Genomic DNA, 25480 nt, shown 5'->3' on the forward strand with positions numbered 1-25480 from the left:
GACCTTCTCCGTTTCTCTTAATCTCCGAGTTTCACTGCCTAAATGCTGTAGAAAGGCCAGATAGACGACTATCCCACAGAATTCCACAGCTTGCTTTCTGTCTTTATTAGGAAAGAGAAATGGACCATGAGTGAGAGGTCTTTCTTTCTGACCACATTACTATCCCTATGCGTTTTTTCCATCTCTGTGACTAAAGTTCTGAGGCAGAAATATTCAGAATCATTTTTTGATACCATTTAAACGAGCAAAGAGCTGGGTTCACAAAACTCTGGCACTGAAGGTTGTTCATTCCCAGTTTCCAAGTGCAGTACCTTTTCAACCAGTTATGGCAAAGTGTTCAGATAACAAAGCTAAAATTTTTTCACCTTCTCCTAACTCTTTCACCATGAACCTAGACCTTTTTGCATGCATGGTGAGAGTTTAATGTGCATTTTGAGTTGATACAGATGAGAACTAATCAGGGCTGAAGTCTGAAGCTTTGACTGTGGCATGTTTTGTGTTGGAGATGCACTGCCAGAAGTAATGTCCTGTAGTTCCTCTTTCCATCTCCCACACGGGACCAAATCTATTTGAACATAGGGGAGGAAGGTCAGCATGTGTGCTGGTGCTCAGTGAGGTTTGGTGATTTTCCTGATAGTCCAAGACAGGTATTGGGCACACTAACAGGAACAGAGCTGAGCTCAGCAGAGAGATAGATCTCTGTGTAGCTGGGGAACTTAGGGTCTGTTAGGAAAGAAATTACTAGAGTAAGTAGATAACCAGTTTTCAATGTTTTTATTAAGCACAGGTGCATATCCTTCAAGTACTAAGCAATATACATATGCCTGAAGATTAAATCAAATATGTATTAGAAATGATGGTTCTGATTTGCATTATTTCAAATTAAGTACCGAAATCCCAAAGAGGCTTGTTTTTTTTTTTTTCTACTAGGAACTTGCAGTATAAATTACAAAAACAATTATTTCAATATGTATATAAGAAATGCATATCAATAAGGTGCTGTGCATAATGTTGAATATGATTTGTGCAGCCTGGCTATTTGAGCATTCTTGTTTTCTGCCAAGTGGAAGGATATGACAGGAAGCCAAACCAGAATCTTCATTTTCTTTTCTTCATATGAAGAAAAGAAATGACAACATATATAGAAGGAGATAGCTGGTTTGTTAAGAGAAATTGGAAAGACTTGTACAATTCTATGAGAAAAAATAAATAGCAGGAAGGAAGTAAACTCATGAATAAAGATAAAAAATAATGAGTTTAAAATTACTTAACTAGCTGCGGTTTAAATCTTCCTCAAGAAAAATGAAGATGAGGCACACAGGGATCTAAAAAGTATTGAAGGGCATTGCAAATAAAGCTGCTGATAGAAGAGAAAGAAATCAAATATAGAAATGAACAGAGACAAATAATGTCAAGGATATAAACAGGCAGCAAAAAGAAATTTATGTTTTGCATGTAGAGAAATTGCAATCTAAAAATATTCAGAGGCAGATTGTTAAGGAGAGTATAAGATTCTGACAAGCCCATGTCAAGCAAGGGCATAAGAAGAATTCTGAGTGTATTTCTATGTAAATGTGAAGTTCAAAGCTAGAAATAATTTTTTCCGCGTAACCTTTCCATCATGCAGCAGTGAGCAAGTCCCAGTGTTTTGAAGTGTAAAACCAATCACTAATTGTATATCCACTTCCTTTTACTTTCCTCCATCTGAGATATCTTTAGACATCAGATTTCAGATGGTTCCAAAGATTTCTTTTTGAATCAAGAAAAATAGAATCAATTTTTTTCTTTTTAACTTGGGAAAAATAAATAATTTTTACTTTTTATTCTTTTTTAACTCTTTATCCCTGACATTCTTGGAATGTTGGAAGCAGTGGCCCCAAAGGAGTTGCCATTAAAAAGTTGAATAATTAGAGCTTTAGTAACATAAGAAGAAGTAGCTGGTGTCCCGTCTTTCTGGGCTACAAAACTGTCAGGAATCTGTAGGACCAGTCTGAGAGCTCAAGGGGCTTTGTACTATAAAGCTGAGATTTTGAATGGCTTTATATTGTCATAGTATATATTATGTAATACTGTGCGGCAGTTATATCTTGCATTAATATTTTCTGCTATTTGTGAAAAGGTTTATGGAAAGTTGACTTCAGCAATTTTGGAATGAAACGCTGGTTGTTCCTAGTCCTAGCACTGAGTCTGAGTTAGCTTAAGATGCTTCTCTGTCCATTGTAGGGGGGAGAAGAGCAGCCTTGTTTCTATGATTTATGAATTATTTTGTATTTCTGTTCAATTCTATTTCCTGAAGACGTGCAGCAACACAGGAATCTTCATTTTCATTTAATACAAAATGGTTGTTTAACTCTTATGATTTCATAGAAAGCTTCAAAGAATGAAATATGTAAACCAAGAAGATCTTGAAAAGTCTCTGAAAATATCAGATATTGTAATATATCTTAATTTGTACACATCCTGTTCTTTTATATCCAGTATTTGGTTTATTGGTAATGTAAAAATTACAGGGACAACATAGTTGAATAAGATGTGAACAGACAACAATAAGTGCTTCAACACTGCAACCCTTCTGAGGATGAAGCATCATGTTTTTGAGTACTATGCATCAGCTGGGACACAGGGTAAATTACAGTTTTGCAACAGGCAGTTTTCCTCACCTCAGTTTTGAGGTGGTGTAAAGATGTTTTTTTTTCTTTATTTTTGTTTTCACTTTTTATAAATAAGAAAATAGGAAGTTCTTTGCAAAGCATCTAATGACCAATATGGTAATGTTAGTTGGTTTGTGGTAATGAGATGATATGTGGTAAAGGTATGGTACGTCAGAGAGGAGAATGGAGCAGCAGTATCTATTTCCATTGTTTTTGAATGGGCTCATTGGCTTTAAATGAGCTTCTGTTTCAATACGACAAAAATCTCCAGGCTTGGTTAATTAGACCTCGGGATGCGATGAAAAAAAAGAAAAGAGGAAATCAAGTCTGTCCCTACTGAGCTTCATGACTTTTATTTTTATATTCTTTTAAGAGAAAAAAGATTTTTACAGAGAAGGCTATGAAGTGAATACTGATATTCACTTCTCTAAGTATTTCTGAATATTCCATTTCAAAAGGTTGTCTTATTAAACCAATTCCCATCACACACTTCTATGTCAAACCTGCACTGAAAAATAATACTTGCGAATTCTGGACATTGATTAGACAGACACATAAAAAAAAGCACTCCTCTGCTCTGTTTGGATATTAGACAACAAAGTCATTACTTTGGATATTAAACAACAATGTTATTAGCTGGTATTCATTAATGTCCATGGATTTTGAGTACTTCCCAACCAAGGTAGTAAAAACTGATCTAGTAACTACTATTTTCATTGTCTGTTAATTGCATTACCTTTTTTACCCCCAGAAAAATCCTTTCTTACCTTCCTGTTTCCTTGGCTGGAAAATCATATGGTACACACATATATAGGACTAGAATATAACAGAAGGCTGTCTTTTTTGGGAGTGATATTTTACTCCTATCATCAAGACATAATTTCTGTTTTCCTTCTATTCTCTGTGCAAAAATATAGTTTCCATTTGAGTTCACAGTAAAAGTATTATGGTATTCTACCATGTACATTTTAAACAGTTCAAGCTTCTTCTTGACCAATACTGGATGAAGTTCTAATTTTGCTAAACAGATTTTAAAGATTGTTATTTAGAACACAAACATGTATTTTTATTTTATTGGTGTTCATATGTCTTGTAGCATAGTTAAACCTGATGCTAATGCAACAAAGGAAATAAATAACATTCTTGTGATTTCATTCTTTGGACTGGGTCAGTCTTCCAGAGACAGTTCTTCCTCTGCCAAAATTATGTGGTTTCCATCAATATAATGCCAGTATTTTAGAACTAGTTCTTTTTAAGTGATGCAACATCCTTCTATTGTGTTTCAGTAGCATTTAAAATATAATTTTCAGTGTGCAATATCTGGCTGTGCATGCAGAGATAGTGTCTCTCGTGCAAAAAACAGGGGCTGAGAAGTTTTATGTTTCTCTGTCACATAAATCGTGGTAATATCAAGAGGTTTTCATGAAATGAAGTCCCATTAGCTAGACAGTGTGAAATGATGGAAGTCATGCAGTGTAGAAGGAAGAATGACTGGTAAGATAACAGACGAGCAGATGGGAAAGAGAAAAAGGTGGAGTGACAAGAGATTGCTTGGCCACAGTGGAGGTCACTGTTCATGACAGAGTGTGTGGCCCTGTACCCCATCATAGAAGACTTAGAGGGCAGGTGTCACAAGCTGAAAACTGATCAGCAAAAAGAATTCATTCCCATGCAGGTAAATACCCTTTTGGCTTATATCTGTGGTTGCTACATATGCAACACATCAGTTTCACAGCTCCTCCTTCCCCCAATAACAACTGCAGAGGGAAGTTTACTGCACAAATTTTAAAAATATATGACTCTTTCTAAACAATTAGTAGACAGTTTTTGTTTTTAAATAATGGTTCATTTGGTGAAGACCTGTATTTTTACTTCATTTTAAGTAAAAACATGGTGTGGTATTTCATAAAGATACTGTATCAAAAATGTTTTTTTCTTCTTTCCATCAGCATAGTTTCCTAAATGCTGTCTAATGGGACATTAGGTTAAGTATTTTTCTTTTTTTACAACTGGAAACAGGATTAATATGTATTGGATACATGCTCCATGTAGAACTGCTGGTCCCTCAAGGCTCAGGCTTCTATAGGACTGTCCCATGTGTCTGCTCCTTTTGCCTGGGCATATTAAGGCTCCTCATGCTTTAGTTCTCAGTGGGATGGGAAATAAGGAATTTTAATGCATTAGAAATCAAGTAGAGAGGAAAGTAGAGGACTAAGCACAGGTGGCCATCAGTAGAAGATAAAAGGCACCTTGGAAACCTCAAACATTTGTCCTTTCTGAGACAGAAGCAAGCACTTGAAAGGGCTCTGCCTCTTCGACTTTTAATCACATCCCAGGTTTCTCCTGAGGTAGTACCAACTGTGCAATCTCCCTTTACTTACAGCTCCATAGGATATAATGCAGAAAATCCATAGAGATCTTTATCTGTCTCTGTCCCCTCTATCAATTTTTCTTCCTTCATGTCTTCTACCTTTTTGTGAGCAACAGTCGTTGTATCCAAACATTCAAAGTTTCAGATTGCTGTTCTTAGATTTGTTCCCCAACAGTATTTTCATTGAAAAGTCCGTTTTCCTTTATTTTTTCCCATTGTTTTGTTTGTTTTTGCTGTTGTTGTCAGATTTGTTTTGTTTTGTTTTAAAAATCATATGCACATATGTGCATATGCATGTGCCTTACCTTGAACTCTGTATGTTTTGTTGTTATTTCAATGGATAAATATAAGAACGTATTTTTTATTTTGAATGCTTCCCCAGGAGTAATTGTTTTTTTCTGGCTTTCATGTATAAATATGGGTTTAACTATTTGCTTTCAGAGTTTATTGATAGAGGTCGAGTAGATTTCTTTGAGTAGTTCTTTTGAGAAGGATTCTTAACCTTTTGCATATTGTTCAGCCACAGACTAAAAGGAAGTTTCTGCACAGTGCCTTTCAGATTTTCCTTGCATATCCCAATACTGCAGGAGGCAATTGACAAGGATCTGTTTTCTCTTGGTCCATACACATTCTTCTTCTCTGGCTGGATTCACAAAAGGAGAAAGAATATAGTTCTCTATCACTGTGTCGTGGAGGAGGAAAAGCAATTTACACACTTTTATAATTGTGCCTTTATGCAAAAGTGGGACAAAATCAGGTTCTATTCTTAAAAATCTTGCTTCAGTTTTCCATTGGTAAGTTGTACCATTGTCACTAATTAATAAAATTTGTTCCTAGGAACATTTTGATCTGGGTTCAATAGATTATTGAAATACAAAAGAATTTTTGCCTTCCTAAATGAAAATATAAGGCTTAATTTATAGTAGCAGATTTGTTACATGACTTGTACTTTCTCTCATGACCTGAAGGAAATTACAGGAATGAGCTAAATAACTTGAAGGGAGATTGCATGGACCATATATCTTCGTTAGCTGTGAGATCTCCAGGGATCTCTTCCAACCAAGTTATTCCATGACTGCATACATAAAGGGGACAAGCATATGTTCTACATCAGAAGGAAAGCCTCCATTCTTTCTTGGGGAAGATAGTCATTAAGCTGAGTTTCCATGAGGAAAACTTCTGATATCAGATAAGATATCCATACATATTGCCTGGAAGAAATCTTCCAATTCAAGTACAACTTGGGATTTATAAGAAAAACAGGTGTCTTCTCAATCTCCAGTACTGAATGAATGAAGAATAAACATTTGCTTCATCTGTTTTTAAATTAATCTGATTATATTGTGCCTTAATTTGACAATTTGGTAAATTAGACACTTTGAAGAATGGTGGTGTTCTCAGTTGTGACTTTGATGCACTTTTGTGTTCTTTTGTGCACTTTGTATTCTTACTTAGTCTAAAAAAATGCTAGTAATTAATTCAACCTACATTTACTTACTTTTAGATTGGCTTGACCATATAAAAAAGTGTATGGAACTATTTTATTCCTGCAATTTTAAGCATGTTTCAAGTACTTAGAAGAATAAATCCAGTGTGAGCAGGATTTTGGCAAATCACCCTACTCTTTCTAAATGTACATCTGTTCACTTCACAATTTTTATTAATGAAACCTATGACTTTCAGAAAATATTCACTTATGTTTTCTCATGAGCACTTGGATAAATCTGCATATTAATCAATTTTTACTGGAAAAAAAAATATTCAATTGTCACTTTTTCTAATCCCTAGATAGTCAGGAAGGTAGGCAGGTGTCGCAGCATGCAGACTCAGTATTTAAATAGGCATCTCGCTATGGCTATTCCATCCCCCACATACTACAGGATGGGGTTACTATGGGATGCAACTTATAATGTCAAACTTCTGCTCTGTAGCAGGAGCCTGTGTGGACTTTTTCCTTACATCAGTGAGTGTCTCCCATCCTAGCTTTGTCAGTGATGCCAGCATGATACCTGAAAGGAATACCACTGGAGCAACCTGAATGATCTGGTCTTAAATTAGTACATTTGAACAAGACGGCACATTTCAGTGGTTCCTCTGAGCATGATATCTGATAATTTCCAGTTATATTCTGAACACATTTGGTTTTAATGAAGTCTGGATGCCCAACACCTAAATGCCTAAAAGGTTGCTAGTGTGTTGCTGTAGCTCTGCTTGCTAGGGCAGAAACTCTTAAGTTACAGAGGTTAGCTGGGTGGTGTTGAACTCCGTTTGGTTTAGACAAGCAGAGGATTATGCTTACATTTCTTATTTCATATGTGTATTGCTACATGAATAAAAATTTATGACTTTAAGACCGAGAATTGCAGAAGAGTAAATCAATAATACTTTAATACATTTTGAAATAGTCTGTAACAGTTGCTTTGATTCAAGGATAGCAGAATTGCCTGACCAAAGTAGATTATTAAAAAAAAATTCAAGGCATTACACCTGTTTAATGTTCAATAACTATTCATTAAAAGATTGGTTAATTTTCAGGTGAATTAATTATTCAAATTATTCATTGGTTTCTTGGTTTGCTACTGGTTCATGAGCTGTTCGCACATTATTGCAAACACAATACAATGGATGTTGTGCTAGTAGGCTACTGATTTTATTTATTCTATGAAATCCTTAAAGTATTACCTAATTTTGTCACTGGAAAGGTTTAGGTGCTTAGAAGAGTCACTAGCACAGTATGAATTTTATATTTTCCCTACCAATATATTATTAAAAATGAACAACTTATGAATATTTGAGTGGAAATTATATTATTCATATATGTTCATAGTAACCTGAACATTCAATTATCCACAGAAAGGGAAAAAGAGAATGGTAGATGGGAACAAATTTAAAACAGTTTTGATAGAAACAGTTGTTTAAGGAAATATTCTTCTAATATGTGTTAACTTCATGAGTTTTGTGACTTTATCATGGGTTTAATGATATTTCACCTTTTATTCTTCATTTTATTCAATCTGTTATTTCTATGCTCATATTAGTATGCTTTGGTATGGAATGGATAGTGGGCTCTTATCTGTACCTACCAGTTCCTCTGCAGACATGGCTTCATTGAAGGGCTATCAAAGCAATAAGCAGTTCCTACATAAATATGTGTGTAAAGGTTCCGTTTTCAAGCATGAGTGTGTAAACAGCGTTCCAGAAAACTTGTGCAGTTATGAAAATAGTTTATATGCAAACCAGTAATGGCAACCTAATGCAAGAGGTAGGATGTCCTCCTTAGATCTTCATAATTGAAATTTGATTTATGTTGAAAAAAGGCCTATAAGCGATGTGTATTTCTCTTAACTGTTGTAATGTGAGATGGTTACAGAAAGAGATGGTTTGAGGGAATCAACTAATATAAACCTGGATGGAAATTCTGGATTACCCTATGAAAGTAAGCAAATATCTTGGAGAAATATAAAGGCTGCAATTCATGGCATTTTGAGCTCCACACAGTTTGTGTGGAAATGAAAATGAGATTCTAAGATGTCTCCCTGTTTTCCTATTTCTCAGTAGGACCTCAACAAACAAAGTAAGGAGGGAAGAAAGGAAGTATGCTTCCCCTTTTCCTGCTTGTAGATAGGGAAGACATCTATGAATTAATCTTTTAGAAAGTGCCACAAATTCATGGTCAAGCATCCAGCAAGATCTGCTGGGGTGGCATGGAGCAGAGAGGGATGTGTGTTTACTTGTTCTTTTCCCTGTATATATACTTGCACCTTCCCATATGTTTCCAGCCTGTTTCCCCTCCATGTTTTATCTCTCTTTCCAGTCCTCTAGATCAGGCCCCAAGACTTGAGTAGGTTGCAGCTGGCTGAAGCAGAGATAAGAATGATTCTATTCCCCTTCATGTTTTTGCATGATTCCACAGAAAAGACCTCAGTCTGTAATTTTAGGACAGAATGGAAGTCTTACAGGAATATTTTTTCCCTAATTATCCTTCCAGAAAAAGGATAACTGTTGGGCTCTTAACAGTAGGAATGACATCTTACTATGACTTATTTATTTATGAGTGGAGACTTCTTGCACATAACTCAAAGCAAAGCTGCAACAGGGCTGCAAATCCCCAGGAACTGGTACAGAGATGAAAAACTAAATCTGTCTTCAGATTTGGGTGTATTAACAAGATGTTAAAAATCTTGTATTTGGTAGAACATGTTGGAGTCAAGGAGCACCTTAGATAAGGCACAATGCTAAGACTAAAGTTTCCTAGTTTTGTGTGTTTGTTTAAAATTGAATTATCTTCTTTACACACGTGCTTTCATTCGGGGAAGATATTGTGCTTTCATGATGCCTCGTGTTATGAATTTCAAACATGCAGAGCAAAGATTCAATCCACTTGTCAGTCTAGGGGAAAGCATGTGTATACCTTTTGAGAAATCAGCTATTGCCTTAGAGAATATATGTACTATTGCTGATTTTCCAAGGTACGCACCATTGTGCACCCTTGAGAATGGTAAAACCTTTCCTGCCTAAAAGCAGCAACTACATTTACAAAAAGCTGCACATGCCAAACGTGTCACGAATCTTCACAGTAAAGACTCTCCAAGATATCGCCTGCATGATAGGCAGTTAAAATCCATTATGTAAATTGCATGCAAATATATGCACCACATATGATAATTAAAACCTTTGTAAATACATATTTGCAAAATACAATCCATCATGGTCCACAAGGTTATAATCTACATTTTTTAAATGAACAGTGCAAAAACTTTGAACATTCACTTAGAAGTGAATGATAATAATTTGAAACATAATGGGCTCTCATTTATCAATTTTAGGTTCTTTACAGAGTGTCATTCATTAAAAAAAAAAACACATACCACTAATTCACTAAATAAAACTGGCAATCTCCTAACAACATTTTTTGTTTCCATAAAATATAAGAACTAATTTGCTACTGTGACTGTGAGCTTTCAATAACAATGGAAGGGAAGTGAAAAATTGTGTATGCAATGCAATGAAGCAGAACCTGAGAAGAATAGAAATTTTACTGAGAAACAAGACAAATCACTTGTAGGAAGTGGCCTTTGGAATTATTTTTAAACTTCATCTTTCAGTTCCTCTCAGAAAACAATACCTCCTGCAGGACATTAGAGCTGAAACCATGACAGAAACATGCTGCTGTCTCAAAGGGAGCTATGTAAATCTTACCAGTCTCTTCCTCAATTATGCTGGTCCTCCCTAGAGGAGGACCTCCAATGGGAGGCTTAAAACCCGCAGTGGTATAGTAGCTCTGTGTGAGTTGTGAGTCTAAAATCATTAACTTCACAGTCTGGCAGCAAATGCTCCTCTTGTACCTTCTCTTGTGTGTGTGTGAGATTGTCAAGGCAGCAATTTTCTATTTCCCTTTACTTTGCCCTCCCAGAAGGTACTTCATTGGTTTTCTCTTTGTGCTTCCAATGTGCAGCACTGATATTCCCATGATGCTTTCAGCTGATTTTAGTCATGACTGACCTGTGGAGGTTAGCAAACTGGAAAAATCTAATAGCTGGAATTCGAGGTACACTTGAGCCCAGCACAGTTTGTGGGGAGAGGAATCAGGCAGAAATCCCATAGTACTTTGTGATGCCTGGTGCAAAAGACAGGGAGCTTGGGAAGGTGATGACTCCTGCCTATCTCCATCCATGCCTTCAGGAGCAAAACCACTGGCTTACATTGAAGCCCATACTGAAGGAGGTGATTTTCCAAACCTACTCTGCTTTCATGAGACCCCACCTGAACTACTGCATCCAACTCTGGGTACCCTAACATAGGAATGACTTGGGCCTGTTAGAGTAAGTCTAGAGGAGGGTCACCAAGAAGATTAGAGGAATAGAACACCTCTCCTATGAAGACAGGCTGAGAGAGTTGGGGTTGTTAAACCTGGAGAAGAGAAGACATCTGGGCTTATAACACCTTTCAGTACCTAAAGAGGGCCTACAAGAGAATGTAGAGGAACTTTTTACAAAGGCATGTACTAATAGGACAAGGAGGAATGTCTTTAAACTGAAAAAAAAGTTAGGTTTAGATAACATATTAGGAAGAAATTATTTACTGTGGGAGTGGTGAGGCACTGGAACAGGCTTTTAAGAGAGCTTGGGGATACCCCATCTCTGGAAGTGTTCCAGGCCAGGCTGGATGGGGCTTTGAGCAACCTGGTCTAATAGAAGGTGTCCTTGGCCCATGGAAGGGGGATTGGAACTTACTGGCCTTTAAGGTCCCTTTGAATCCAGGCTTTTCTATGTTATCACCCTTTTGTTTTCCTGTCAGATGAGAATACTCAGTGAACTTGCTTCTTCTGGTTTCAAGGAAGTGAGTCAGTTCTCAGCAGGCCTCAGGTTTTAGCACGACAGCATACAGACATTCAGCCTGGTCTTGCCAGCAGTGAGATACAGGTTTATCTGTAGCCATGGGAGTATTCTAATATTGCTAGGACTTGTCACAAATGTAAAAGTGAAACTATGTTTTGTCCAAATTCCTGGTTGGCAATTGAGGAAAGCTCTCCTACCTTTCAGTACCAGTAGATAGTAGTGGTGAATTAGCTGCAGGAGTAAGTGCAGAAATGGTATTTTGTTTCTCATGTCTAAAATAATGCTCATTAGCAAGAATGGTCAGCACCTTTTAGCTGACATTGGTATTGAGATTGACTGACAATGCATAAGCCTAAGGAGGAAAGTCACTTTGTTGGTTGCTGACTTGTGAATATTGAACAGTCTCAGTTTTCTTTACATGGTATCTTCTGTTTAAGGCATGTATTACACAGACAGTAGGTAACATTCCTCATTGCCAGAGAATAGGCCCATCCTCCTTTGCAATAAGGTGACTGTGTTTTTTTATTTCCCTATACACCAGGTTGATGAAATAAAGAATTTTTTAAAAGTCTACTTCCAGAAGAGGGCAGGTGAGCAGTCTAGGTGGAGTGCTATTCATGAATAACTCTGGGCCTGATTCTACCACCTGTGATCACAGCAAGTGGTAACACTGATTTTTTTTTGCCTATGAAATTATTTTACTTGCCATACTGGTACCTTTTGTGTTGGCCTTATGCTAAGCTCTGAGTTTCCCTCCATTCTGTCAGAAAAGCAAGCAGGAGGTCATCGCAGTTGTACAGCTCCTACATGCAGACATGAGAATCTGCACTGGATTTACCAGTGGTGAACTGTCAGAAAAGACTTCTGTGAAAAGAGAAATTTGCAGGCTTCCACATCTGACAAGCTCTGGAAATCCAGAGCACTGGCATTTACCAGAACCAAATAACAAATTATTTAAATGCTACTTATCCTTATTCAGTGTTTTGTAGNAAAAAAAAAAAAAAAAAAAAAAAAAAAAAAAAAAAAAAAAAAAAAAAAAAAAAAAAAAAAAAAAAAAAAAAAAAAAAAAAAAAAAAAAGTATAATCCAATATATAATAATCGTCTTTAAAAATACATATGACATCTATGAAAAATACAATATGACATATATGAAAAATGTCTTGGCACTTTATTGAATATTGAATTCTCTGAGTGGTGCTGTCCTCATATTTAAATCTATTAGAAGTTTGACATAACAGCAAGCCAGCTGGCAGCCTGGAGAGCAATACTAAGAAAGCAATGGACTCTGCAGGAATGTATATTGATGTGACAAGGGAGGTGTACTGACAGGGGCTTTAGTTTTGCTGAAGGGAGAGAAGGCAAGAATGTAGGCTCTGATTCTTTTGTGTGACAGCTATGGCCACCTAGTGCCCTGCTACCCTGTGTAAGTAGGATAGCAGCAGGGAACCTCTGTGAAGGTTGAAAATTTGAAACTGATGTTATTGATTTACACAGATATAGCTACACGCATTATTTTTGAAGTGGATAAAAATATTCACTTGGACAGGAACAGAACCTGTCCCCCCCAAAAAAAAAAAAAATTAAAAGAGAGATGGAAATCATGTTAATATGATTGATTCATTTGGTTTTATAATGAAAAGAATACTTGCTGTAGGCAGAAGGATTATTGCAGGAATAATTCATTTGTTCTTAGTTTCTTTTATTTTATGACTTATGCAACCCAGCAGGAAAAAATACCACGAATGAAAATTTCTTAAGAAAATGTTGCCTAATGCAAAGGTAGTTGCAGTTCTCCAATCAGAGGAGTCTAAATCAATTGCCGTCTACAGCTTTGGTCATTCAGATCAAACGTTATAAGGGTGCAGGGATCAAGTTGCCAGTCGGTGTCCATGCTTACAAACGTGTTTCCTTTTCCTTACCTATGAAAGGATGCTACTCCCCACAATAACGACAGGGCAAGCAGCCCTCATAAACAATAGCATGCTTACTTTTGTGGGTTTGCCTATTTTGAAAAAGCATCTAGACTAGTAACTCTCTGAGTGCTGTGCTGGGAAGCAGAGAGAAATGCTGCTGCATAGCTTGAGTTAAGCCCTGAGGAGATGAAAATAGAAAGGCTGATTGCTGGTTGTCTCATCAGCCCTTGTGAAAAGCAGCTGACAGTGTTCATGTTTGAAAGATGAGAGGAAATTGGAAATCCATTCCCTTTCCCCTGGTGTTTCAGTCATAAGAATACATATGAAAAATATAGAAAGGCTAAAATGCTTAAGTCAAAACTCAGTGATGTCCACTGTCACATATTAGCAGAATAGTAAACTGGTTGAGAAAAAAATAGCTTCTCTTCAAACTTGGTCTCTGATAATGGGAAATGGGACTTCTGATGCTAAATGAGGGAACCTTGGGCTTTTTGCCTTTCTGTCCGATTTTTGGTTTTGATTGAATGTTGAAATTTGGATTTGGTATCATGAATGTCAGCCACTAGACTGGGACTTGGACTACAAGCAGCTTTCAGGCTATCAGTGACCATTTGGACTTTGTTAAACACTGAAAAACCATAACAAAAGCAGTTCTTGTTATTTTAAAAGCAAAAAGAATTGTTGCTAGTTTGACACCCACATGCTTTTTCCTCCCTCACTGTTTCTGTCATCACACTGTAAACCCCCTCACAGAATTTGAGATCAACTGTTGCACAAGATACCTGGCACTTTTCAAGGCCAGACTGTCACACGCATGGACACTTATCAGGGAAGGCAGTTTGGGTAATGGATATTGGGCACCTCCTGAAACCAGTAATAAAGGCACACAGAAAGGTGGCTTAGGAAAAAGTGCTATGTGTGGTGCTACTTGCTATTCAGCAGGATGAAAGAAGGATGGTAGGTGGAAAGTACTTGATTCTAACAACAAAAGAATAGTATGGGCTTCCTTTTTTACATGAAATTTCAATTTTACATTGAATCAGCTGTTGGTCTTATGATTCTGCCACTGACATGCACACTGTCATCTGGACTTCATTATTGTGCTGTTGCCCAGCATTAGAAATATGAGGTTTTTAATTATTTATAAAGCACTAAGGATGCACAGTTCCTAGACAATCTTATATATATATATATATATATATATATATATATATATGTATATATATATGAACAACAAAAAGAAATACAGAAAGATATTCTCAGAGGATCTTACGTCTCCAATAATCCCCCCCACAGCTGCTGGTAGGGCTGCACAGCCCCTTAGGGCACCTTTCAGCCAAGTCAGCCTGCAACCACCAGGATCTCAGGGAACACCTAAGAGACCAGAGGACTTCTCTTTGCTTCCTTGACTTAACTAAAAATAAAGCTCCTATATGAGCTTCAGCACATATGAACTTTTTTCTCTGATTCCAGTACTTTTTCTTCATATTTAGCTGAAGACAAAATTTATCGGACAGATTTGAGAAAGTCAAAGAGAGAATAAAAAATATTTGGGGCCAGGAGACAAAAATATTAGGTGGCAATCTGTGTTCCAGTTTAGGGAATTTTTCAATAAGCTGCCCTCAGAGAACTCAAAATACACTTTCTCTCGTGTTTGCAGATTTGCTTTCCTTTGCCTTCAGAGTGTATGTGGCAATTTTTCAAGCCAAACATATTGGTGTGGAGTGGAAATAAATAACTATTTTTTGGCTGGTAAAAATCCAAACAGTAGAGAAATTACCTCCTTTCAGGAAGGTCTTGGAAAAATGGTTCGATTTACATAATCTTTTTGACTCATTTACATTTCTGCTTGAGTCTACAGTTTGAAAGGCAAAAACATTGTGACAAATAATGAAGTAATCATGCAATTAGGACTCAATTACTCATGCTGTTAGAGTGATCTTTTGCTTATTTTTCCCCCACATAAGAAAAAAATAAATATTGTGTCTTTTTCTCCCCTCTGGTGCTAATTTCCAGCTTGAATTATGTGAAATCCAGAAAGTTCGTTCTCATGGTTTTACATTTGTAGAGTTATCCATACCAGGGTTACCTAGGCCATGGTCCGTCATGAAGCGGTCAGGATGCACAGTACATTTTACCTTCAGAACATGGACAAGTGAGCAGTGGGGGAATGCAGAGAGTTTGAACTGTGGCTTTTGTCCCCCCTTCAAAATTCAAGGCAGTCTAGTGGGGCAGGGAGCAGGGATATAGCTCTCTGCATGCTTGTGGTAATTCAAGTGCAGCAGTCAAGTTCAGGCTGTGCCAGGTGGTTATCATTTGGCCTATATGGGTGCAAGAAGCTGGGTAACCTGCACTACTGGGTGTGGGAATAAGCAGATATCACCAGGTTGAGCTTGACAGAGAGTCACTTCGGGATACTCTGACACTCTTCAGGTATCACTGTCTCCCTCCTGTGACCTACACCCTGCATCTCCCCCATCTCTTCGCTCTCACACCACACGTGAAATGCAATACGCATACAAGTGTATCTCACACTACATGAAGATAAGAAGTCATGATTTGCAAGGTCAGAAATTCTGGGTAGTTCTATTTCAAGGCCTTGTCAAATGGAGAAACAAGAAATACTGTCTTGAAGGTGCCATGTGGTGTCATCTAAAGTATAGCTTTGTCAGCCCATGAGACCAGGTTGAAAGGAATCTGTTGATCACTCAATGCATTGCCAGATGTCCTATGCCCTAAATAAGTTCCCATAAGAGAGGCTTGGGTCATGTTTCCCATGTGGAAAACATTCAGTACATGTGATTTCCTGTATTTTTATGGAGAACCGCCAATTTTTTTCCCAGGTGTTTGGAGCACAGATGTAGCAGTTAATGTGAATGACAGCTAAACCATGCAGCTGTTTAGCCTGGTGGTTGGGGACCAAAGACTCACACATGCCCAATGCTTAGTCACTTCACACTTGTTTGTCTAGGACTGTGACAGAGCTTGCTACTTCAAATCTTTTCTATTTTCCACTGTGGAGTCCCAGGCACATCTATGCTTAGTGTCTCATAAATGGCCTCAGCTGGTAATGGTCTGCATCACAATGGTCTGCATCTCAAGGCTGTGTGTAAGAGGCTTCTAACAAGGACCTTCTTTCAATCTGTCTGAAATTCAGGATGCAGTCCTCTTAGGGGTGAATCTGAGATTTCTCTCAGCAGTCAATTGCATTTTTCATCTTGAGCTCTTTGCTGCTGGAAGTGCTTCATCTCTCTACTTTTCGGACAAGCACCGCCTCTGATTTGATTCTGAGTGGATAGAACTTGAACTGGGGTGCCAGAATAATCTATTTCTCTCATGACATGCCCAGAATTTTAAAATTAAGAAATGGCTGACTTATATTTGCACTTAAATTAGACTGTAATAGCACTGTTCTTAGGGGACTGTAATACAAACTGGAGAATGACACTAAATCAATGGACTTCTAAAGAAGAAGAGAAAGAACTAAAGGGACTGAACTAAAACTCAGATCTTAAGCCCAACGGACTTTGTCCAAACCTGTTAAAATAACCTTTTCATGAAATAATGTTACCATGAAAAATATTTATCTTTGTGTTTTTTAAAATATCTCATATGTGAACAGAGAAGTAAAATAGAAAGCCGTTGTTTGTTAACTGGAAAAAAAAAAGGAGAGAAGGAAAAGAAAACATGTTATCACAAATCCCATGCAGTGAGAGAATAGCATGTAGTTTTCTTTTTAGTTTGGTCAAGTATTCATATTTCATTCTCTTTCAACACAATGTATTTCTCACCTTATATTTGATCTGAAATGCTCTTCTAGCTGTATAATCTGTGCATGCTGAGGTCTATTCTGCAAAGCATCCAGGATTCTGGCTCAGTTTCCTTTCCATCAACCTTAATTTTCTCAGTTTCCACCCCTTACAGGACAGTGGAAAGAAGGCAGAATCTCTTCAGATATAACAGCACAATCTATGCCCAATAACCTTTCCAGAGGGACAAGGATAAATCCTCATTATTCCAGATGAGTTAATGAGGACTCTGCATGAAATCAGTCAGACTGCTCATTACAAGTCTCTATTACTCTGCTTCTCTGCCTGAATTTTACACCTTTATATTCCCCCTTAATCATTTGCTTCCAAGGGTGCTGGCCTGCCATTTTCTGGTTACGTTTTCAAAACAAGCTTCCCTTCTTTGTGTAATAATGGGGTTTTGTCTCTTTTCAGTGACGGTTGGGCAGACAGAGATGAAGTCATTGAAGGTTATGAACCCGAAGCAAATGGAGGCATTACTATCAAACTGCAGTCTCCTGAGGTCTTGGCATTTGACGACTACTATCTGAAGCTGCGTTTGGACACCAACACCCGCAATCCTTGGTTTCCTGAGTTCTGGCAGCACAGATTTCAGTGCCGTATCCCAGGGCACCCACTAGAGAATCCCAACTTCCAGAAGAACTGCACTGGTAACCTGCTAAATATTTTTCTGTTTTTGAATCTGTGCTCTGGCAAAAATTTGTCTTTGGTTCTGGGGTTTTTTTGAGATTGTCTTGTGGGGTTTTGTGTGTGCATGTTCTTGTTTTGTTTTGTATTTTTATGGTGTTTGGTTTGGGTTTTTTGAGTGGTTTTCTTTTTGGTTTTGTTTAGGTTTTTTTATTCCCTTTTCATATTTTAGGTCTATGTTAAGTCCAAGAAGGTTACAAAAATTTATAATAGGGCTTGTAAAAAAAAAGTAACCATAAATTTTAACAAAAATAGGAGGAAATTTATACTTTTTTCCCCTCAAACTCAGCTTTTCTGGTCAACTGAATAATGAGGAAGTTCACAGAAAATATTACGACATAAAAAATATTTTAAGGAAAATTGATGAGTCTTATATTCGGCCAGTCATCTGCTTCACCCTTTCTTTTCTTACCCATTAAAGCATTTATAGTTTGTTTCCACTATGTATCACTCATATAAAACAACACACTGTTCTACAGATGAAGGTAACTCTTACCTCATAGAAAGGGAAGGGTAGCTGTGCACAGACAGGTTTTCTCTACTTGTAGTAAGGAAGTTACTTCAATAGAAACAAAACTAGTGAAGCCTGACTTCCTATGGATTTTTATCCTGTTTTTTACATCTCCACCTCCTCTATCCCCTAGCAGTAATCTCAGTTGGTCTTCATGTGTTCCCTGAGATGCATTCTCATAGTTTCCAGCTCTTCCCTTCTCCATCAGTAGTACTTTCTAAGAAGAGCTTCCACAGTATCTTTTGCTTCTCCCCAGTTCTCTTATTCACAGCTGAGACACATCACCAAATACAGTCACTGACTTTAACAAAACGTTGATTTATGGAATATACATTCAATTGGCTTTGAGACAGCTTCAGCTCAGACAAAGCAGTTAATATGGGTCAACAAGGGCAAAAATTGCTAAGGAGAGTTAAGTGATTGATACACAGTGTAAATGGTCAGCCCTTTTCTTGTAAGAAAAGAAGATTAAAATTACACCGTTCCATTCATTCCATTTACACAAATAAATTTTAGGTTGATACTCTATAAAAAGGCCTAATTTTGAGGCATCTCAGCAGCTGTTGTAAACATGGGTAGTTTGTTATCTGGCCTCTGTTCAGTTATGAAACTAAAAGCTTGGGCCTGAACCAGCATAGTTATCCTACATCTGCTGTATCAAAGGCAAGTACCAGGTGGTGAGTTCAGAATGGTCAAGATGGGATACTTCTGCACAGAATGTGTAGGTGAGTTTTTACACAGTGATAGCTGTACAGTCCAAAATTGTACTTAAGCCAAAAACAATTAAACAAATTCATGGAAGAAAACCACTAAGGGCTGTTTAATTGGAAAAAAAAAACAAAACAAAACACCACAAAAAAACCCCAAACAAAAACCACAAACAAAACCACAAACAAATAAAAACAAAACCCAATAAACAAACAAAAAAACAAACAAACCTACCCAAACAAACAAGAAAACCCCACAGAACAAAATATAAAAGTCTCACATCAGCAAAGAGCAGCTTCACAAAGTATCTATTCCTGCTAATGGCATACCTACAGAATTAAGAGACCTACATGTCTGCAGCAAATCTGGGGGCAATACAATATAGTATTTATTTTCCTTTAACTATACGCATCTGACTGCTGACTGTGGTAACACCAGAGCTTTCTCTGAATGTATCTTCATCTGGCATTTCTGCAAGGTTAAGAATGTCACTTCATATACTAGCCGCTTCAAAGTTTTTTGGTGAAGACTTTCTCTCCAAGAAGGACTGTATGACAGTGCCAAGAAACTGCCTTCTTTACCTCTCAAAGATTTGGAGGCAGGCTGTTTCACAAACTTTCTGCCAAAAAACAATTCTGGATTGTGTCTTTTCTGCTTATACTTCATATCTCCATGCACAAATTTGAAGGAGAGAACCTTCAGCACCCAGTACTTCTATCAAGAAACTAAGTTCCAACATATCTAAGAGCTTTTACTTCTGCCTTAAGTATTCCATTGATATTCCTGTGAAAAAAGACACAAGGTCCTGCATTATGGAAAAAGCTGAATCCTCTGTGCTCCCAGGAGACCATGTGCATTATTAGCAAGTATTGTGACTATATCTCTGCATCCTGGTCTGTTCTAGAAGGACTAGCACTTCTAGTCCTTACTGAGAACAAAGCACACCCATACTTTTACATAGACAGGAACACATTTAAAGGCAGTACTGCTCAAGTTCATCTTCCATGTCTGGAAAGTTAACATCTCAGGAAACTATCTAATGAAAAAGAAGACCTAAGACAAAAAGTCTTGTGATATCTAGGGCAGTCTAGTGTAATGGTAGTTACCAAGAAGGAGGTTGCCTAGGGGCATCCAGGAACAAAAATAGGAAAGTCATCACTGTTCTTTGACTACCTAATTAAGAAGAGATTCAGAATACTTGAATCTATCCATTTTGAAAAGGAATTTAATTACAAAGTTTCTATTGGAGAATCTTCAGTTACTGCCTGCCCATTATAGTTTGCTCACATACAATCTAATCACTTTACTGAGTTTATTTAGAATTGCCACTGGCATATGAAGTTCAATTTTTATCATTTATGGATAGGCAAGGACTTCTCCTCAAGTAATTACAGCTGCTGCATTTCCAATTTTTCACACTCTATTACTGTTGAGTCAGCACTAGCTTGAGATTCTAAGCTCTCTATAAAGCAAAGGAAACCTCTTTCCTAGAAATCTCCCTTCTCTGACGACAGGAATTTTACTGCTTGAATTTCCTCATTCAGTCCCTGAGAAGACTGATGTTGTACTTCAGAAATTCTCATCTAACACTGAGCTCTGAATGTATGTGCTCTGAATTTACATGCATATTATGGAAGAAAAAGGTCTAAGAACTATTGGAAGGAAGCAAGTCCAAGTGCATTCTACTCTATGAAGTCTGTAGGATGCCTAAGAGTTGGCCACATTTTCAGAATAATTTCTCTAGATGTACTAGGACTATGTAGTAGTAGCACAAATTCTTGGGAAGGGAAGGAAATCACCAAGATTTTTGCAGTGACTGTTCCTTTGGCTCATCTCTTCTTGCAAAACTTCAACAACTTACTTTCCCCACTTGGGTGGAAGCTGTATGAGTGAGAACTATTTTTGACTCATTCTTTACAATGTTCTAGCCAAATGCCTCTCATAAGGAAATGCCTCTTTCCCTGTCCCTCTTTCTTTCCCTCCCTCTTTCTCTATCTGCTATAGGAGATATTCTTTCTCAATATAATAGGATTCAAGTATAGACATTTTCTTATACGTAGATTTCTTGGATCCGGCTGGGATGGAATTAACTTTCTTCATAGCATCTCTCATAGCGCTGTGCTTTGTATTGGTAGCTAGAAAGGTGTCGGTAACACACCAGTTTTTTGAGCACTGCTGAGCAGCATTCACACAGCTGTAGGTTCAGGCATTTGGCAGGGAGCCAGGTCCGAACCGTCACATAACTGGACATTATTTGTTGACAGAGGTAGAGAATACATTCTCCTTTGCTTCCATATATGGTCTTTGCTTTCCTTTATTAAACTGCCCTTATCTTGACCCATGAGTTTTTAATTTTACTTTCTCTCCCCTGTTCTGTTGAGGAGGGGGAGTGAGAGAATGGCTTGGTGGGTACCTGCCAGCCAGTCAAAGTCAACCCATGACAGTAGAAAAGACATATTTGTATATGGCAATTCTCCTAGAGTTTCCTTGATATCTAGCAGACCAAAACCACTTTCAGTACAGAATTGTTCTTAAACTATCCATGCCATTTAGGTATTTTCAGTGTATTCCATGAAGTAGTTACAGTTCGTAGGAAACAAACCATGTCCTGAAACTCTGAATGGACACCTGACTCATTACGAAATTCAGAACTTCATACCATTTTTCATGCTCTCAGATTAAAAGTGGGAACAGAGCAGACCAATTTAATACTAACAAAAACTCCCCGAAAAACAACCAAACCAAACAAAAAAAAGCTTTTTCTGAATTTGAGGGACTAAGAAGCTATCTTACTCAGGACAGACCTGACACTAAGTTCCCTTAGCACACAGCCTCAGGCACTGCTCCAAGTAACAGCCACTGCTTGTCTTAGTTCATTAGACAACTTGACCTTTTCCACATTTTGGAGATTGCACACAGACAGTAAGATTAGATGGTGGACTGTGTATGTCAGGCAACAGAGTTCAACATACCTTTCCAACAGTTCTGTAGGGTGTTTTCTTCTCTGTGATCTCACAGAAATAGCCCAGATAGAAATATTTTTTCCCCCACAAAATTACAAATATATCTCTATTGGACTTGATGAGCCCACATAGGCCAGAATTAAATGCAAGTCACACACAGAAATGGTGTAGAACTCAGTGCAATGCAAACACCTGTGAGGAGGTCTAACTGCTCTTTTTGGAATGCCTTATTCTCCTCCTGGCAGATAATACAATGGCTGTAGTTTACATAAACCAGGTGGGATGAGTCCTCCTCTGCACCATAAGAGGCAGTTATGAAATTGGTAATGGAACTGATGCAAATATCAGATTATGCTCAAAGCGGTTCATCTGCTGGGACAACAAAATATATTGGCAGGCAATCAGCACAGACATTTTTCAATATAGCAAAGTGGAACAAAGTGGGCAATTTATGATTCATTCATCGATTCAATTGATCTTTGAGAAGAAGGATTATTTGTCAGTGAATGTATTTGTTGCAGACAAGAACAAGAAATGTAGATATTTTTTGTTCCAAAGGAGGTCACAATCCAAGTTCCCTTTAGGATGCTTACTCATACCTTGGTATGACACAAGGATTGCTTTATCTGCTAATTCCTGTCTTGGCCCAAGAGAATTGCAATCAGTCTGAGTGCAGTCACAGCCACAGGTTTACAGGATCACTCAGTTTAGAAGGTAGCTCAGGAAGACTATAGTCCAACCCCTTCCCAAAGCAGGTTAAGTTATGAGTTCAGACCAGACTGATCAGAGCTTCATTCACTGGGGCCTTGAAAACCTCTAGGGTGGCACAATGTCTCTCGGCAACCTGTTCCACTGCTTGAATGTGAAAAAGTTTGGCCTCATATCCAGTCTAAACCTCTCTTGTTTCAAGTTACGCCCATCATCCCTTCCCACCATGCTTGACCATGAAGAACCTCTTTCTCTCTTCTTGGTAACCACCCCATAGGTATGGGGTGCTGGTGTAATGCTCCCTGCAGCCACCTCTCCTTCAGGCTGAACAAGCCCAAGCCCTTCAGTTTGTCCTTAAACAAGCACTGCAGCTCCAGGTCATCTTGATGGCCCTCTGGTGCATGTGCTTCAGGTTATTAATGTCTTTCGGTACTCTAAATGCAGCCTGATGAGTGCCAAGTAAAGGATGGTGGTAGTGGTGAGGTAATCACATGCTGCAGTCATTGATCATGCTGTCACTACAATCCAGGATGCTGCTTGCCTTCATGCCTACCAACAATCTGTACATCCACCCTCTTTCTATGTCAAATTTGGTCCTAAGAAGTTGTATCTTTTCCCATCTCCTTTCTGCATCATCAGACTTTCTCAGAAGGAGGACATGAGCTTTCATCCCACCTGAGTAGGTCTGGATGTCCATCATAAATTTCATAACATGTCAAATCATGGGTAGAACTTAAGGAGAGCAGAAAAAGCTTGTGAAGAAGACTAAACATTCCACAAGATGCATTATATGTTATGCTTTGGTACATATAATGCAGAGTCATACTTTTTGAGACAAAAAGGACAGAGAATATTGATTATTTTGTTACTGTGAAGACCTTGAATCATTTACTCTGTCTGCTACAGCCATAATCTGAAAGAGATGTGGAGCACAGTGCAGAGGGGGCTCAGATATCAAAGACCCACACAGCAACAAAAAGTGTGGTCCGGTGTTATTTGAACATACCAGTTCAATTACAAGAGTAGTATATTTATGTCTGTGGAATATTATATCCAAGGTATTAAATCCAACCATTTCAACAAGTGGTTATGAAGCCAGCTTGAGTTGTTTGCCTCTAGTTAAGATTTCTCCGAAAAGCAGCCCTAAGTTTTTGCCACCATTATCACCCACTCATTAAAAAGTAATTGGTTTTATCTTATAGAGACGTAGAGTCCTTATAATTTTAGTGAAGTTGTTTTTTTTTTTTTTTTTTTTTTCCTGACATAGAATAATCACATCTTTTTAGAAGATCTACTGGCCTGTCATGATGTTTCTCTGTATTTGTTTGTGTAGTTCTCTTTGATTGCACTTATTGAACCAGATATGAAGACAAAAGACTGACGGCTACCTATTCCCATCCTCAGGCACAGTCGTACTTGGTTAATCATTCAGATTAGATCCAGGCCAGCAATAATGTAGTTCAGAGCTTCTCTTAATCAAGAATTTATTTCTCAAAATTTATATGAGATAACATGGAGTTTTCATCTTCTCATATCAATAGACAAAGCACTCCAGGAAATGCACTTGATTTTTCTGCTCATTTTTGAAGGAGTGAATGCATTTCCAGTGAGAATTGATCTGAGTCATTTTTGGAGTCAGACAAATTAGATCCACTAGACATTATTAGGACTCATTCTGCTGCGTCAGTCATGCTTGTAGGTGCTTCTTAGAGAACATTCCTTTTATCTCAACATCTGCTAGTCTTCCCAATGGAGCACCTGCACCTTGAGACTTTTCATCAGCAGGAACACCTACAGTAGGAACTACTTCCACCACAGTAGTTCAGAAAAACTAATTACAAGACAACAGCCTGATGTACAATCTGTCAGGTCAGTCACTGCTTGTAAGTCACCTGTGCAGGAGACATATTTTGAAGCTTTTGAAGAAGTAATCAAGCTACAAACATATCATGGTTTCTTCAAAATGTATTTACCTTAGGTATCCTGTGACTTGCCCTCCCTAAACTCTGCTTTGCATTCCTACCAAATACTTTTACCCCTGCAGTAGAGAAGGAGCTGTGTCCTGTGTCACACTCCTTGTCATCAGTATGAGGCAGGAGATCCCAGAATTCATTCCACATTAGTGATCAAAACCTATCTCAATTTCATGGACACCTAGAATGAAGCCTACTTGGGATATCTTATCTGAAAGAACTGTAGTTGCTATGCTTCTTAGTCAAGGCTTCTTTACAAAATGAGAGCTGTAGTCTCATTTTGTTTCCCAGACAAGCTTACAAACAGCTTTTAAGGCTTAAAGATGAGAAAGGTTAATAATGTGCTTATCTGTTATAAATCATATTAATTATTTGGAGAAGACATTATGACCAGTTTTTTTGTTAATTTGCTTCTGGCTTTTTATTTCCATGTTTGGAAGAAAGCTGCTACATGTTTGGAAGAAAGCTGCTACATGTATCTAATATTTTATATTTCCAAAAATACTTTAAAACCAGACTGTCAATCAATATACAATAAAAATAAATATCTTTCTTCTTTTGGGATCCATAACAAAAAATGAGATAACCATGAAATGAAGGAAAGAAGCAATATACACATGCCTTTGTAAACAACATAGAAGACAGTTTGCAGAAAACATACACACTACAGCAGGATTTGACAAAAGCTTTGTGAATCTAATATTTACATCTCCGTTTTCCATTGTGGATTTTAAGAGTAAAAGTTTGCACTCCTCAGATTAAAAGGATCCTTGTGTAGGCTTGTGACATTTAGCCTTCTCCACTACATGAGCAAACTGACGGTGTTGCAAAGGATATATGAAACATG

The 25480-nt window shown here is 37.7% G+C and overlaps 1 protein-coding gene across 1 annotated transcript in view; it reads left to right on the forward strand.

Moving 5' to 3' along the window:
* Nucleotides 1-25480, forward strand: part of LOC114070046 (metabotropic glutamate receptor 1-like) — a 141615-nt gene that overhangs the window by 100059 nt on the left and 16076 nt on the right. The window contains exon 4 of the mRNA XM_027907232.1: nucleotides 17498-17733. Coding sequence (XP_027763033.1) covers nucleotides 17498-17733 — 236 coding nt within the window. The remainder of the gene's footprint in view (nucleotides 1-17497; nucleotides 17734-25480) is intronic.

The sequence above is a fragment of the Empidonax traillii genome, unplaced genomic scaffold (genome assembly GCF_003031625.1).
Source record: "Empidonax traillii isolate 1590-97213 ecotype Southwest subspecies unplaced genomic scaffold, ASM303162v1 scaffold1424:size187401, whole genome shotgun sequence".
Taxonomy (NCBI): Eukaryota; Metazoa; Chordata; class Aves; order Passeriformes; family Tyrannidae; genus Empidonax; species Empidonax traillii.